Below are 16,550 nucleotides of genomic sequence, written 5' to 3' on the forward strand. Positions count from 1 at the left end.
GGAATGCATTGTGAAATATGCTGTGAATATGTTCTGGATTATTATGTTAAATGTACTTCTGAATGCAAAATATGTGCGGGAGAAATATAAAAAAAAAAAAACACTACTATTATATTCTGAAATGCATTTGTAATGTATTTTATACATCATAGGCCTATAAAATTGTCAACTATTTGGCCCCTTCCACACGGACGAGAATTCTGCGCAGGTGCAATGCGTGAGTTGAACGCATTGCACCCGCACTGAATCTGGACCCATTCACTTCAATGGGGCTGTGCAGGTGAGCAGTGATTTTCACGTATCACTTGTGCGTTGCGTGAAAATCATTTTTCACGCAACGCAGGCCCCATAGAAAAGGATGGGGCTGCGTGAAAAATCGCATAGCATCTGCAAGCAAGTTCGGATGCAATGCGATTTTCACGCATGGTTGCTAAGGAGATGAAAGATGAGTGACCCAGGACCCGATTTACTTTATTTTTCCCTTATAACATGGTTATAAAGGAAAATAATCAGAATGCTTACCAAAATGTGCCTTGAGGGGTTAAAAAAAAAATTAACTCACCTCATCCAATTGTTTGCGCAGCTGTGATCCTCTTCTTTGTTCTTCTTGAAGGACCTGCTAAAGGACCTTTGATGACATAATCGTGGTGATGTCAGTGCAGGTCCTGCTGAATGAAGATAGAAGGACCTTACATCATCAAAAGGTCCTTTTGAAGGTCCTCAAAGAAGAAGAAAGAAGACAATGCCTGGCTGCGCGATCAAATGGATGAGGTGAGTTAATAAAAAAAAAATTTAAACCCCTCAAGGATCATTTTACTAAGCATTCTGTATTAAGAATGTTATACCCATGTTATAAGGGAAAATAATAAAATCTACACAACACCGAACCCAAACCCGAACTTCAGTGAAGAAGTTCGGGTCCGGGTACCACATTCAGTTTTTTCTCACACGCGTGCAAAATGCATTGCACTCGCGCGGAAAAAACTAAACAACGCAATCGCAGTCAAAACTGACTGAAATTGTGTACTCACTCGCGCGGGTTTCCCGCGATGCACAGAGGACGCATCCGGAGCAAATTCGGAACACCCGTGTGATAGAGGCCTTTCTGGTAGTAATTATAATATACCGTTTTTCCAATGCATTTCATATACTCCACTAAGTTAAAAACTGTATAGTATTCAAGACAAAAAACAGTACAATAAACAAATCTTGTATTATTATTATAATAATATCATGTACAACATGTACAAAATCCAATAGAAAAACAATTGTGCAACACTCTTAAAATTTTTGAAACTTAATTGCATTATAAAAATTATTTCTGTAAATCTGCTGAGGTCTTCACCGTTTCCTTCAGTCGAAATTTTAATTCTGCAATTTTCCTGTTGACGGCATCACTTATGACACCTTTTGAAGTCCCCGGAAATTTTTCTAAAGTTGCAGCTTTAAAAAGTAAATGGAAAATAATAAACTTATTAGATGTTCAAAAGCTCTGTAACAGATGCAAGAGTAACGTAAACTAACAATTAGGGATGCACCGATACCACTGGTTCCAGACCAAGTACGAGATACTTTACGATGCCAATTACTAATACCTTTTATATTTTTGTTTAAACAATGCAGACTAATGATTTTGGAACAGTTATGGAGCACCAGGGCCCAGTCCTAGCTGCAAATGTTGCACCACTAGTAGTTTGCCACTGACTCCAAGCTGTAGGGGGACTACAAATCCCAGCAATGCTTTATACACTAATGCAGAGTAATATGAAGCTCCAAACTATGTGCTCCAGGATGCTTGCCTGATATCCCAGGAGGCTAGGTTTCAGGAGGGCTCTGTGGGATCTTAGTGGGCTGTGCAGGGTCTCCGGAGCAAGGGTGCTGAATTTATACCATCCAAAATCAGGTTGTCTTTTCTATATTTAGCCCTGCTGCGGACTAGCAAGCAGCAGCCAACACTATTCCCCGCCCATCATCACCACCACTTTCAAGGTTCATGCTCATCTGTAGGACCCGGGAGCATGGCAAACATTTCAGGATGGAGAGCGGCGGGCAGAGCAGAGAATGTATGATCTCCTTGCTGATCTCTGCGATCCCAGTGCCAACTGTCGCAAACTGTACAGGAGATTGAGCTCAGTAATGAGCTTGATCTTCTATGTTGGAGGGCAGATTCTATAAAGATAACCTGTCAACTCCAAACACTATCATGTAGGGGCATGTTAGCCTCTATATGATAGCAATAAACTAAATAAAAAACTAAACAATAATCAAAGTAAAAAAATGTTTAAAAGTTAAAAACATGTAAAAAAAATAAGAAAAAAATTAAACCAACCTCCCCACCCCCACCATCGTGATTTGATTAAGCAGTGTTCTCTATCACGTATAATGCAAATTTAAGGGTAACTTCACTTTTCTTAAGGCATTTTGGAAAATTGAAAAAAACAGCTCAAATCTAGCCCTTCTCCCCATCCCCCCTTCCCCAGTGCTAATACCTTTCAGTGAACTGTCCTCTCTACTGCCATGGATGTACTATTTGTACCGCATACAGTGCAGCACAGTCAGGTGGCCATGGTGACCAATGAGAAGTGCTTTCTGAACTGTCCCAATAAGGTTTTACTTTAAATACATTTTTATATATCAGGACAAGTAGTTTGGGCCCCTGCTTTAAGTATTTAAATGTCCACACCCATGCAGGAGGCTGTGTGGGGTCTATGGTGAGCTTTGCAGGTTTTATGCTGGGCTGCTCAGACTCTTATTGGATTATGGGGGTCTATGGTGGGCTATATGGCATCTCAGTTGGCTGTGTAGGTTCTTTGGTGGGCTGTGCAGACTCTCAGGTAGGCTTTGCAGGTTTATGTTGGACTGTTCGTGCTTTCAGGTGGGCTGTTTAGGGTCTATGGTGGACTGTAAGGACAGTCTGTGCAGGGTAAATGGTGGGCTGTGTGGACACTCATGTGGGCTGTGCAGGGTAAATGGTGGGCTGTGTGGCTCTCAGGTGGTCTTTGCAGGTTCTGTGGTAGGCTGTGTGGACTCTCAGGTGGCTATGGTCTGCTGGGCTGTGCAGGTACTGTGGTGGGCTGTGTAGACTCTCAGGTGGTCTTTGCAGGTTTTGTGGTAGGCTGTGTGGACTCTCAGGTGGCTATGGTCTGCTGGGCTGTGCAGGGTAAATGGTGGGCTGTGTAGACTCTCAGGTGGTCTTTGCAGGTTTTGTGGTAGGCTGTGTGGACTCTTAGGTGGCTATGTTCTGCTGGGCTGTGCAGGGTAAATGATGGGCTGTGTAGACTCTCAGGTGGTCTTTGCAGGTGCTGTAGTAGGATGTGTGGACTCTCAGGTGGCTATGGTCTGCTGGGCTGTGCAGGTACTGTGGTGGGCTGTGTAGACTCTCAGGTGGTCTTTGCAGGTTCTGCAGTAGGCTGTGTGGACTCTCAGGTGGCTATGGTCTGCTGGGCTGTGCAGGTACTGTGGTGGGCTGTCAGGTACGGAGGTAGCAGGGTTAACGCTAATGCTTTATGAGACGTGTTATCTAAACGAAATGCCGCTAAATGCGTTAAGCAATTGCTTTTCAATGGCTTTCGTTCCAAGATAACCCGATGAGTTAAGAAATTTAAGAGAGTGTGTGTTACCCCTGCTACATCTGTAGTTGTGCGAGCTCTATGCAGGGCAGAAGGGGCAGGCTCTGCAGCCCTATGCTGTGCTAGGAGGTCTCACTTGTGCTCCCGATATTGGTGTATCCCTACTAACAATATTAGGCATGCATATAAACAACAAAATACTGTAGATCTTTAAAGGGGTTGTCCGGGTTCAGAGCTGAATGCGGACATTCCTCCATTTCCATCCCTGCAGCCCCTCTGATAGGAGCATCGGAGCAGTTTATGCTCCGATGCTCTTTTGCCCTGCGCTAGATCGCGCAAGGCAAAGGCTCTTTTGTTTACCATAACACACTGCCGGGCAGAAGCTTCCGCCCGGCAGTGTGTTCGGTGACGTCACCGGCTCTGATGGGCGGGCTTTAGCGCTGTCCTAGCCGTTTTACTGACTAAAGCAGCGCTAAAGCCCGCCCATCAGAGCCGGTGACGTCACCAGGGTTCCTGGCAGCCCCATGGAGAACTCGGTGCGTCAACGGAACTACAGAAAATGCCTTTGCCCTACGCAATTTACCACAGGGCAAACTGCTCCGATCAGGAGGGCTGCCGGGGTGAAAATGGGGGTATGTCCGAGTTCAGCTCTGAACCCCTTTAATAATCAGTCTGAATTGAACATAGTCTAGTTACAGTCATAATGGTTCCCGGTCTACCTGTCAGAGCTGATGTTTTCACAGGGTCTAATGGCACCCGTTTCTCTCCATCTGTCAGACGCTTGGAGGCACCACCTTTGAAATTGCTTTTTAGTAATGTGTCAGTGTCAAATAAACACATGATAACCGCTCTAACAAATGCAGACGCTGTACTACATTGCTGAGCGGCCGCCCACTGCGGCGCAGACAAATACACCCTGGTACCAGGATGAAGCTCCATCTGCAACAAGATAAATGCCGGATTAAGAATTAGATATTAAGCAGAAGAATTTAAATAAAAACATTTTTCTGAAAAAAAAAGTTGAATGCTGTGTTAGCAATTGTAACTAATAGATCTCTGTATGTTTCTGTAAAATATGTAGTCAGATATATTAATCTGAGCCCTGAGCCGAGTTAGGCTACTTTCACCACTCTCACACTCGCGAGATCCCTTTCAAGGCTCTCAAATGGATCAGTTTAGCCCAACACATTCTGAATGGATCCGTTGGTTGGGCTCCATACCGCTTCCGTTCCGTTTTGGAGGGGGGACACTAAAATTCTGCAAGCAGTGTCCGCATGGCAATGCGGAGCCAAACAGATCTGTCCTGACTTACAATGCAAGTCAATGGGGACGTATCCGTTGGCATTGACACAAAATGGTGCAATTGCAGACGGAGGCGTCCAGCCCATTGACTTTCAATGGGGGTCAAAACAGATCTGACTTAGACATTTTAGAATACAAACAGATCCATTCTGAACAAGTACAGGACGGTTCCGCACAGAAGGCCTTAGACTGAAAATGAAGACTAACAAGACGGTGTCTTCATACAATGCCGCAGGTTTCTTATTGAATGCTGCAGGCTTCTTATTGAATGCTGCAGGTTTCTTATTGAATGCCGCAGGTTTCTTATTGAATGCTGCAGGCTTCTTATTGAATGCTGCAGGTTTCTTATTGAATGCTGCAGGTTTATTATTGAATGCTGCAGGTTTCTTATTGAATACGTTGAAGTGACCTGAAACTTGCTAATTCTGTCCTGTGTGAATTTGTTATGTGCAAGGAAATTTAGGTGTAGGAAAAAAGCAAACCAACCCGTTTAGGCTTAGAGGATGCGGCTTGATTTTGAGAGGAGTGCAACTCTTGAGATGAGATGGATTCTGATGAAGAGGATGGACCCAAACAACTGCCCCCATCATTCTTCAGTGCTATCAGCTGCTCTGTTGTTGTTTTCAAAGTATCTAAAATACCAGGCAAGTCTGCGGAAAATAAAATCCCAGTTAGTTACACAACCTTTTAGAGGTCGGGCCTGAGAAATGTACCTAGACACAATAGAAGGGTTTATTCACGTCTGCCGCTGGCCGCTCACTACTTCAAAAATATTTCAGCAGAATTTTAGATTCGGTAAAAGTGAGGCCGTCCCACAAAACAAACAAGCAAGCTTACTTGTGTATATAATCAGTGGACTTAACCTGTGTAACCTCAGAACCCACATTTGTCCTTGGTCATTAAGTAGTGACCCACGTCACGCCGCACTGGAACACATGGAAATGCCATACCCCTCATTCCAGTGAGTGCAATTGAACTGCGGTTGGGAGGTGCGTTTGGGTGCGCCATATGTAACACGCCGTCCCTACCAGAATGCGCGTTAGGTGGGATTGCATGGTAAGGTTCATTAATCTCACTGGACTGTGCGACCTCTCAAAAACACTGACAGATACACTCAACCACAGACACAATTTCGCACAGTCTCACTCTCAGACACATGCCCTAAAACCAGCCAAATATTGGTTCTTTTTTAAAATCTAACAAGTCTCCCTATTTTAGGAGGACTGGAGTGGATCCTCATTCTGGGCTCCAGTGTGGGTTTCTGTGCTATGACTAAACTCCATCAATATGTGCATTGCTGGTACAGCGCTCCCTTGCTGGGAGCCAGAATGTGACCTCAGTCCAGGCACCTCCACAGGACATGTGAGGGATCTGGAAGCAATGCAGATATGGATGGTGCTTCCATGTGGCCATACTGCCAGCCAACCTCACCTCAACTTGGAACGCAGGGACTGGCAGCATATTTTGAATGGCTGCTCGGTGCGAGAACTGACAGTGCTGCACTAGGGGGAGGCAGAGGAGTAGCTCACCTAGAAAAGTGGAAGGCATGAGGCGACCCACTGAACGTGGGGTTTGAGAACCAAGGCTATAATCGATGTAGTATCCAGATAATGCCAAGTTTGTGTACTATTGCTAATCTTTCTCTTAGTCGAATATTATTTCCACACAGAAAATATTCCAATACGTGGTATTGTGTGGCAATCCCACAGTGGAATTTAGTGGTTTGATTACCTAGGACTCTCAGCCAGATAGACTGTGGTTTTCTGGATTTTGCTGGGAATCTGGGTTCCAGGAGATTTCAAAGAGAGTTGGAGAGATGAGATCTCCATTCCTGGGTCCATGTCTTGGTAGTGGCAAGCACTTGATGATTGCACAGGTGTGCACAACACTTAAGGAAAGGGTGCTGGCTAGGGGAATTAGCCCCTGCTTGGAAATAGGAACAGACGTCATTCAGGGATCAAGAGGACTCCTCCGGGAGTCAGAAAGAAGTCAAGAGACACACAAAGACAGCCACGTAAGCTGGGGGAACTGGTGAGGAGCTACCAGCACAAGTGTTGGACAGGACTACAGAGTGGACCTGGGAGTAAAAATTATTACTGTTAAAGAGGACCTTTCATCAGTTTTGACATAGGCTAACTGTCAAAACCTTGTAGTGCAGTCCCCACTGATGCGATGTGTGTGTGTTTTTTTTAAACCCCCCCACCCCCCCTGTTCGTCTGCTGTGGAGGCCTGTTCTGTATTGTACCGACCTGTAAACTCGCAACAGGGCGAAGACGCCATCTTCCGCTGTGGGCGTCTTCTTTTCCTTGGCTTTGATCACGATACAATCGGAGCGGACCACTCAAACCAGAGTGAAAGCCAGAAGGCTATACCTGTATGGTTTTGAAAGCAGTGTATGGACGCCATACTGAACAACCCCTGCGAGAGGTTCTTAAAGCTCTCTACACGTGCTAATATCCCCAAACATCAGAAGTGGAATTAAAAAAAATTGGATTGAGATCTGTTTCAAAGGTTTAAAACTATACTGGAACAAGCAAGTAAAGGGTGTAGACTAGCCGGGGGCGAGGAGAAAATACAAGATCACACAAAGATGACCTTACAACAAATCAAAAACACCGGAAATATAAAGAGCAAGTGCTCACTTCTTGACCTGCCAAGCTTTCTGAAATGTAACTACGTGAGCTGAATGATTGGTCAGATTGACTTGCCTGTAACAATCAACTGCCTCAGTTGTTTGTTCTCTTCTTCTAATTTCCTAATACGGCCTTCCATTCTTCGGCGTGTTTCTGGAGCTTCATCATCACCTTGGTTGTCCTTCACACCATTAACTAACTGCTTAGCAGCAACTATTTCTGCCTCTTTGCGTATTGTTTTCCGTGATTTAGCCTACAAAATTTTGCAAATAGTCACTAACACAAAGGAACAGGTCACATTCTAAACTTAAATTCAGGATTAATAAAATTATCAGTAACAAATCTGTAATCTATCCCCACAAAATTCCACTGGAACGACATGTTCTTAGTGCCAGACTCATTACATTATTACTAATGGCAACAACCTTAGATTCGCACAAACAATAATTAGGATAGTTTTGGGATACATTAAAGGGGTTGTTCGGGCTTTTTTTTTTTTTTGATGACCTATCCTGAGCATAGGTCATCAATAAAAAAATCACGGACAACCCCTTTAATAGACAGGTTTGGCTGCCTGGGTTTTTCATGATTCTGGACTATAATTCTTCCAGTGTGACATAAAAGTATTTAGGGTAAAGATCATTATCATCCCTACATTCATGATAGAGGCTCTACCTGAACATCTTCAGCAGCAGATTCGTCCTCTGATGCTAATAATTGTTCAAACCTTCTTTTTGAAAATCTTTTTGTGCCCAAGTTTGTTTCTTTTTCAGCAACAAGCATGTTTATTTTATTTTTTAAAGAAAGTTCTCGTTCTAAAAATAAAAAGCATATATTCTCATCAGAATCTTGACTTTCAATTTCAATATCTTCATTTAATAAAAATTGTATATAGTTTAATGCTCACAGCATACAGTATATTTGCACCAGCTGACAATTTTTTATTTATTTTTGTGTAGTGCTACCCCCAAAGGAGCTGCTGTAACATGCCCAGTTCATCATCAACTAGTCTCTCTAGAATACTGCATTACTTTTATTGAGCATCTTCACACTAGAGAGAGAGGGTATATGATCCTAAGCTTAAAGGTTGTAACAGACATAGACTCCAGACTCACCAGATCTTTTAAGCATCTCAGTGTAGATCCACTTGTGATATAGTGGATAGTAACTGAAGTAGCAGACAAGCATAAATCCTTAGCAAGAGAGACACCAGTTATGCCCCTGAAGTCTTTTGAGTTCCAGGTAACTTCAAGAGCCATCCATTGTTCTGTCTCTCCTATGGAGGCAGGAGACTCTGAGCTCCCTGTTTATCTAAAAAGTAGGGTTCTCCCCTGTGTTGTAAGGGTATTTTACATACATAATGAAGTACTGATTTGTTCTGTCTCCTTTTATTCTTATATTACCTTCTATATCTCTTATGTATATAAAAATGAGTTTCTGTCTGTCTGTCTGTCTAGACGTTCTTTATGCGCGACCAGACGACTGGACCGATCTTCACCAAATTTGGCACACAGTTACATTAGGTGTCCGGGAAGGTTTTAGACCGGGTCTCAGCTCTCTAGGACGTACCGTTCCTGAGATATTCCCAAAAAATCCCCCCCCAATACAAGCCTTTCCCTTCAAATCCCAACTGCCATAAACACAGTTTTACTCCAGGTTTCCATAACGACACAGCCATTTTTCTTTACTGCTTAAAGGGGCGGGTACTGTGGAGGTCACTGTTTTTAAAGGGGCGGGCACAGTGAATGTCACAGTTATTAAAGGGGCGGGCACAGTGGAGGTCACTGTTTTTAAAGGGGCGAGCTCTATGAAGGTCCCTGTTAAAGGGGCGGTCACGGTGAAAGTCACTGTTAAAGGGGCGGTCACTGTTAAAGGGGCTGTCACTTTGAAAGTCACTGTTAAAGGGGCGGCCACTGTGAAAGTCAAATGATCAAATTCACATTAAAACATTCCCTTACAATGAGTAGTACAGACACCTGTATATCACGGCACACACATGTATACACTGCACATGACGGGTCTTACCTTGTAATATAAGAGGCTGGTGCTCCTCCATTACATGTCACTGCACACACGTGTATACACTGCACATGACGGGTCTTACCTTGTGATATAAGAGGCTGGTGCTCCTCCATTACATGTCACTGCACACACGTGTATACACTGCACATGACGTATCTCACCTTGTGATATAAGAGGCTGGTGCTCCTCCATCATGGCCTCCTTGTACAGATCCTTGTGTCCTTCTATATACTCCCACTCCTCCATGGAGAAATAGACAGTGACATCCTGACACCTTATAGGAACCTGACAACACAATGACACCGTCATCACCCAGACCCCTCCAGTGCGGTTACTGGAGAATTTCTCAGCATTCCCAGCAGTGTCACCTCTCCAGTCAGCAGCTCCATCATCTGGTGGGTGAGTTCTAGGATCTTCTGCTCATGTATCAGGGGGTGAGGCTCTGTGATGGGGTGAGGGGTTCTGCTCTGCCCGCCTGACTCCTGGAGATAAATGATGGGAGTCACACAGTCCCCCAATGTCTTCTTCACTATTGTGTACTCCTGTGGATTGAGAGAGACACTTAAATGAACAACTGGATGACAGTTACTGGTAATTTTATTTTCATGAGTCCTCCACGGCAGCTCTATGCCGATGAGGCCCTCCTCCAACCTGGCAGGAACAGGAAGAATAGATGTGACCCTCCTCTGGTTCCTTCATTGTAGAAGGGTCAGTGATGACTTTTGGAAGTTGATCATCCAACCCAACTTCTGTAGCGTCTTCAATACAAACTGCAACTGCCTATGAAAGTCCTGTTTGGCATTCTCTAAAATCAATAGGTCATCTAACTATGGACTTATCATAACAGAACGCAATCAGATCTGACATCACCTTTGCGAAGAGCATCGGGGAGGATGAAAACCCAAAAGGACAGGCATGTTAATTGCTAGTGTAGTATCCTTCCCTTGTTTTTCATTGCAAAATCTTGAAATCTTTTAGTGGTCTGGATGATTTGGGATATCACAGTACTCATACTTCAAATCTAATGTCACCATCATTGCCTCCTCGTGTATCATTGAAATGGCTGATCTTATTGTTTCTATTAAAATATTTTTAAAAAGTCCAATGCGGTGAGCGGCATAACAAAAAAAATTTTTTTCGATTCGCCATTTTTTTTGTCACCTTGTCCCCCCAAAAAATAGGATCGGACTGTTCTATTATGGGCCGGACATTCCATAAAATGCGGATGCTAAAAGGATTATCCTTCGGCGCAAGGACGAATCGGCCAATCATTAAATATTTATTGGTTCACTACGCGTTTCGGGGATAGCCATTCGCGATTCTTCAGGTGAATACAATAGTATTTATGTCAGCAAGTTTATATACGGAGCCGTAACACTGATTGTCTAATACCGGCGAGGGTCACATGATTGTGGGGGGAGTCACGTTACTGAGGAAACGGACGCCGGACCTGCCTGTGCCTGCGACATGCAAAGTCTCCACACTGTCTACTGGGTATGGCCTTGGGAAGGGACAGTGGGAGGGAGAAAGCCTCCCAAAGTCTGGACAGAGCGGGGAGCCACATGACCACATACAGCCGACCACGTGACAAGCTACAGGAAGGCTCCGGAGCTGGGGCGTTGTGGCTCCCAGGGTGACGTACAGTACAGACCAAAAGTTTGGACACACCTTCTCATTCAAAGAGTTTTCTTTATTTTCATGACTATGAAGGCATCAAAACTATGAATTAACACATGTGGAATTATATACATAACAAGTGTGAAACGTCCTTGTGGAAAACAAGGATAACACTTATAACCCAGTTGTTGGGTTTTGTTTTGCGCTACCCCCATCTCCTCTTGTTTTTCTCTTCTTTCTTTCTTTATTTTTTTTTGTTACCATTCTGTCATTTATTATTTATTTTTTTCTATTGATTTGTTGCGGGTGGGCAGAAAGCTAGCAAGGAGGAAGGAAGGTGAGGGAGATAAGGGGAATCCAAAATGCCACCCAAGAAAGGCCCTACCGGCGGCAGTAGCAGGAGATCAGTAACAGGGCTAGAGAGTGGGCCCAAACAGCTGGGTTTAAATAAATTTTTAGCTCCTAACTCGACAGGTTTTAGATCCCCACAGAAGGAGAGAACGATAGAACCGGGGTCCCATGGTTTGGTGCAGGATAATGGGACTGTGGGGGAAGGGGGGGAGAGGGGAATGGTAGTGACATTTACAGAAATTGATGCAAAGATGATGAAAGACATATTTTGCACTGTCTCGAGGATGGAGAATGCAATGGGGAATATAGTGACCCAGATCGGGGCAGTGCAAACGGATGTTAGTGTAATACGGGACGAGATGGAGAAAATAAGGCAGCGCCTACATGAGATGGAGGAAAAGGTCCCTGCCTTAGAACACTCGGTGCAGAAATTAAAGAAAGAGGTGGTCTCGTTAAGGGAAATGAATATTAGGATGGAACAAAGGTTAATAAGGATGATAGATCAAGGAGATCCAATATAAGATGTGTAGGGATCCCAGAGCGCGCAGAGGGCGATAATTGTACTGAATACATGGAGAGATGGATAAGGGAGAATTGTAAGGAGGGCATTCTTTCCCCATTTTTTACTATCGAAAGAGCACATAGGGTCCCTACAAAAAAGCGGGTTCCAGGGGAATCTCCCAGACAGATATTGGTTAAATGTTTATTGACTAAGGATCGTGACATAATAATATCTGATGCAAGGATCTCCGAAAAATATCAGATACAGGGTGTAAAGATAAGGTTATTCCCAGACTATTCAGCTCATACTAATGCCCACAGGAAAGAGTATATTGCCGTTAAAAAGAGACTGAGGGAAGCAGGTCTAAAGTATAGTTTACTGTTCCCGGCAAAATTAAGGGTGGAATATAAAGGCAGGACTGTTTTTTTTCAGACCCCGGAGGAGGTTAGCGACTGGAGAGGGCCTTTGAGGCTGGGGGTTGCGGAGGGGAACAGAGTTAGTATGCTAAGATATGGAGCCGCCCTGACTGCTGGCTAGCAGGGGGGGGGCTATATAAGGTGGGTGGGTATTCGTGGGTTGGGGGAGGGGGAGAGGGAGACGTGTTTTTTTTTTCCCTCTGCTAGATGGTCAGGATTGTTTCATTGAATGTTAGAGGTCTACGTGAGAGAGTAAAGAGACATGCTATCCTTGAGTGGATGAAGAGGTTCCTGCCAGCCATCATCTGCCTACAGGAGACACATTTAGATAAGGAATCTTTAAGATGGTTGGAGAAGAGATGGATAGGGGAAAGTTATCATTCCGTATATACTACTTACTCAAGAGGGGTCTTAATTCTGATTCACAATAAAATTAAATCTGAGTGTCTGGTATACGAGGCCGATGATTATGGCAGGTTCCTCTTTCTATATTGTAATATAGAAGGGGTTAAAATGGTAATTGCAAACATATATATTCCTCCACCATATAAGTCAGATGTTTTGTATCAACTGTATAGATTTATGCTGAACAGACAGGAATCCATAATGATAGCGATAGGAGATTATAATGCGGTAATGGATCCACTCAGGGATAGAACCTCTAGCGGAGGGGGAAGAATTCAAAAAGTAGATATTTATAAAGTAGCCCATGAATTTAATTGGGTTGACGTTTGGCGCTTCCAGAACCCGGATGAAACCATGTATTCCTGTTATTCTAAAACACATCAAACTTGGTCCAGAATAGATATGGTCCTGGGAAATAAAAATGTAATGTCTTACAATAGGATTAAAATAAAGTACTTGCCCATGGCCCTATCAGATCATAATGCGGTAGTAATGGAATTAGATTTGAATAAAAAGAAGGATTTACCATTGTTTAAGTTCAACCCCCATTGGTTATCAATGATTTCAGATAAAGAGAGTATAATTGAAGAATTACATTTTTTTTTTAGGGAGAATAATCATTCCGCGAGTAGGTTAATCGTTTGGGACACTGCCAAAGCATACTTGAGAGGACTGCTTTTTAAAAAAGTGAACTACTGGGAAAAAAAACACTAGGGAAAGTGGGACCGTATTGGAAAAAAAAAGTTCAAGAAGCAGGAATAACATGCGTAAAATACCCTACTGAACATAATAAGAAAATATGGGAGAAAGAACAGGAAAAGTTAAAGGTATATCAAATGGAGAGAAGCAGGAAAGAATTACTTTTCCAAGGGATTCGGTTAGCCTCAGAGGGAGAAAAAGTTGGCAAAGTTTTGGCAAGCATAGTGAGAAATCAAAGAGGGAAATCTTGGATAGGGGCGATTAAAGATAAAATGGGCATAATAATGAATACACCAGAAGGAATTAAAGAAGTGTTCCTGGAATATTTCCAGGAGTTATATAAGTCCAAGGCACAATATTCAATACAAGATCTAGAGTTATACCTAGATCAGATTCCCCTCAGAGAGATATCCCAGGCCCAAAAACAATTTTTAGAAAAATAAATATCGATGGCGGAAATAAATGAGGTTTTGGGGCAGGTAAAATCTGAAAAAGCACCAGGATGTGATGGGCTTCCTTTTGAAATATATAAAACTTTCTCCCAGGTGCTAGTACCTGAATTAAAAACAACATTGGACGAGGCTAAAAAAAATTGGGGATCTACCAGATTCTATGAAAGAAGCAATTATTACATTAATTCCAAAAAAGGGTAAAGAACAATTAGACCCTGGAGCATATAGGCCAATATCTCTCTTAAACACGGATGTTAAAACTTTGGCAAAAGTTTTGGCCGATAGGTTATCAAAAGTGGTTAAAGGTGTAATAAATGAAGATCAAACTGGTTTTATACCTGGTAGAACGATACATTCAAATATAAGAAGGCTGTTTCTAAATATTGAAGACAATAGATCAGAAGTAGGAGAGAAAGCGGTACTTTCACTAGACGCCCAAAAGGCATTTGACTGTATTGAATGGGAATATTTATGGGTAGTACTAAAAAGGGTTGGTATAGGGGAGGGATTTATAAGGTGGATACAGTTAATATATCACAATCCTAGGGCTAGAGTGATGGTGGACGGGAGCCTGTCCCTGCCCCTTGCCCTATACCGGGGCACTAGGCAGGGATGCCCTCTCTCTCCACTATTATTCGCTATTGCAATTGAACCTTTGGCATGCATAATAAGAAGTGATAGGGAGATTAAAAGGTTTTCAGTATGAGGGTGGGGAGGAAAAATTGCTAATGTATGCAGATAACATTATGTTATTTATGCACAATACTGGGGATCAGTTCAATAGAGTTATAGATATAATAGATAATTTTTTTTTTTTTTCAGGATTAAATATTAATTGGGGGAAATCACATATGCTGATGTTGGGAGATGCACAACCACAGGGGAGTTTAAAGGTGCAGGTGCTTGGTAAACAGGAAAACTTTAAATATTTAGGGATACAAATTTCTGGAAATGTTGAAGAATATGAAAATTTAAATGTACTCCCCCTTCTAAAAGAACTTAGGGCCAAAATACATATCTGGCGAAGACTACCGATGTCAATACAGGGTCGTGTAAATTTAACAAAAATGGTTTTCCTCCCTAAAATACTCTATGTCCTTCAAAATGCCCCAGTTAGGTTGCCGCAGGGTACTTTTAGACTATTTGATAGTTTAATAGGAGATTTTCTTTGGAAAGGTACGATCCCCAGAATTAAGAGAGAGATACTCCAGCTTCCAGTGAGCGAAGGTGGATTAGCTGTTCTGAATTGTTTTTTTTATTATTTAATTACACAATATAGTCATGTAAAAGCTAGTTTAAATGGTTTAGTGGGTAGGCAGGTACTAAATAGATTGGGGTGGAAAGAAGAATGGAATTATTTAGAGGTTTCGGAATCAGGTACACTTGATAGAAATAATATCGGAAATAGAGTTTTAAACTTATTGGAATATATTTGGGTGGAAATTAAAAAAATATTAGAAATTAAAGGGTTTTTGCACTATACACCTATTTGGAAAAATATTTATCTTAAGGAACTGCAAGGGAATAAGGCGTATATAGACTGGGAAAGAAATGGGGTTAAATACTTAAACCAGATATTTGAACAGGGTACACTGAAAGACTTCAATACAATGGTTAGAGAGTTTGGTATACCGCAAAAGAACATATATAAATATTTCCAGCTTAGGAATGCATTGCGTACAGTTATGCAAGAGGATAAATATAAGATGGAAAGATCTGATATATTGCACAATTTCACTAACGTGGGTGAAAGAGGAGGAGCAATGGCTAAAAGATACAGGATATTGATGAAGGGAAAAAAGAAACTGATTATAATACCTGCCAGCAAAAAATGGGAAAATGAAATCCAATCTTTTATGGAAGAAAAATGGAACGATGCTCTAAAAAGCTACGCGGGAGTTTCCAATAGGGGCTCACATAGGATCTCACAATTTTTCGTAGTTCATAGGCTGCATCGATCCCCACGGATATTGAAAAGAATGGGTGTTAGAGTTTTGGATAACTGTACAAAATGTGGGGGAGAGAATGCTGATTTAATACACTGTTTTTGGAGATGCCCAAGACTGTTCAGGTATTGGACAGAAATAACAGATACTGTATACCTAATTTTGAAGGTTCAAATATCAGAAGATCCCATGACTTGTATCTTGGGGGCAACCGAACATCTGAGGCTAAATAGAGACACACGAATGGTCTTGAGTAAGGTGCTATTTCAAGCTAGACTCCTTATACTTAAGAAATGGGTAGGGGCGGACCCTCCAACAGTGGTACAGTGGAGAAAAGCAGTGGATAACCTGATTAAAGAAGAACGAGCGATGGAGGGCCATAGTAGAAAAGTAAAAAGTGTCGATGAAATATGGAAAAACTGGTTACTCTAGGGCTGGATAGAGTTTTTTTTTTTCTTTTTTTCTTCTTATCACGCGTCTCCCTCTACCCTTCCCCATAAGGGTGGTAGGTGGGTGGGTGTCACAACCAGACAGCTGAGAAGCTCTGACAGGAGTCTTTCAGATCCTCCTCCTTGAGTTTCTTTGTTTTGGTTTCAGTTCCTCATCTCGTTAGTCTATCTCAGCTGTCATGCAGTT

The 16,550-nt window shown here is 42.5% G+C and overlaps 1 protein-coding gene across 2 annotated transcripts; it reads right to left on the reverse strand.

Moving 5' to 3' along the window:
* Positions 1-1,288: 1,288 nt before the first annotated feature.
* LOC120992047 lies at positions 1,289-9,736 on the reverse strand. Of its 2 annotated transcripts, none has more exons than XM_040420809.1 (6): positions 9,688-9,736; positions 8,180-8,319; positions 7,580-7,757; positions 5,358-5,521; positions 4,289-4,508; positions 1,289-1,443 (listed from the first exon to the last, which is right to left on the reverse strand). In XM_040420809.1, the coding sequence occupies exons 1-6, from the start codon at positions 9,719-9,721 to the stop codon at positions 1,316-1,318; spliced, it is 864 nt and encodes a 287-aa protein (XP_040276743.1). In that variant the 5' UTR covers positions 9,722-9,736; the 3' UTR covers positions 1,289-1,315. The 2 variants fall into 2 exon arrangements, with proteins under 2 accessions (XP_040276743.1, XP_040276741.1); XM_040420807.1 differs by lacking the exon at positions 9,688-9,736 and adding an exon at positions 8,620-8,895.
* Positions 9,737-16,550: the final 6,814 nt, after the last annotated feature.

This window comes from Bufo bufo, chromosome 2 (genome assembly GCF_905171765.1).
Source record: "Bufo bufo chromosome 2, aBufBuf1.1, whole genome shotgun sequence".
Classification (NCBI taxonomy): Eukaryota; Metazoa; Chordata; class Amphibia; order Anura; family Bufonidae; genus Bufo; species Bufo bufo.

Bases quoted from the DNA above. Each gene is read 5' to 3' on its own strand.
- LOC120992047 (XM_040420807.1), bottom strand. From the start codon at position 8,692: ATGCTTGTCTGCTACTTCAGTTACTATCCACTATATCACAAGTGGATC. The intron at 8,320-8,619 runs GTGAGTCTGGAG...TTTTATTTTTAG, and splicing joins TGAGATGCTTAAAAGATCTG to AACGAGAACTTTCTTTAAAA. The intron at 7,758-8,179 runs GTAGAGCCTCTA...AAAATTTTGTAG, and splicing joins CTGCTGCTGAAGATGTTCAG to GCTAAATCACGGAAAACAAT.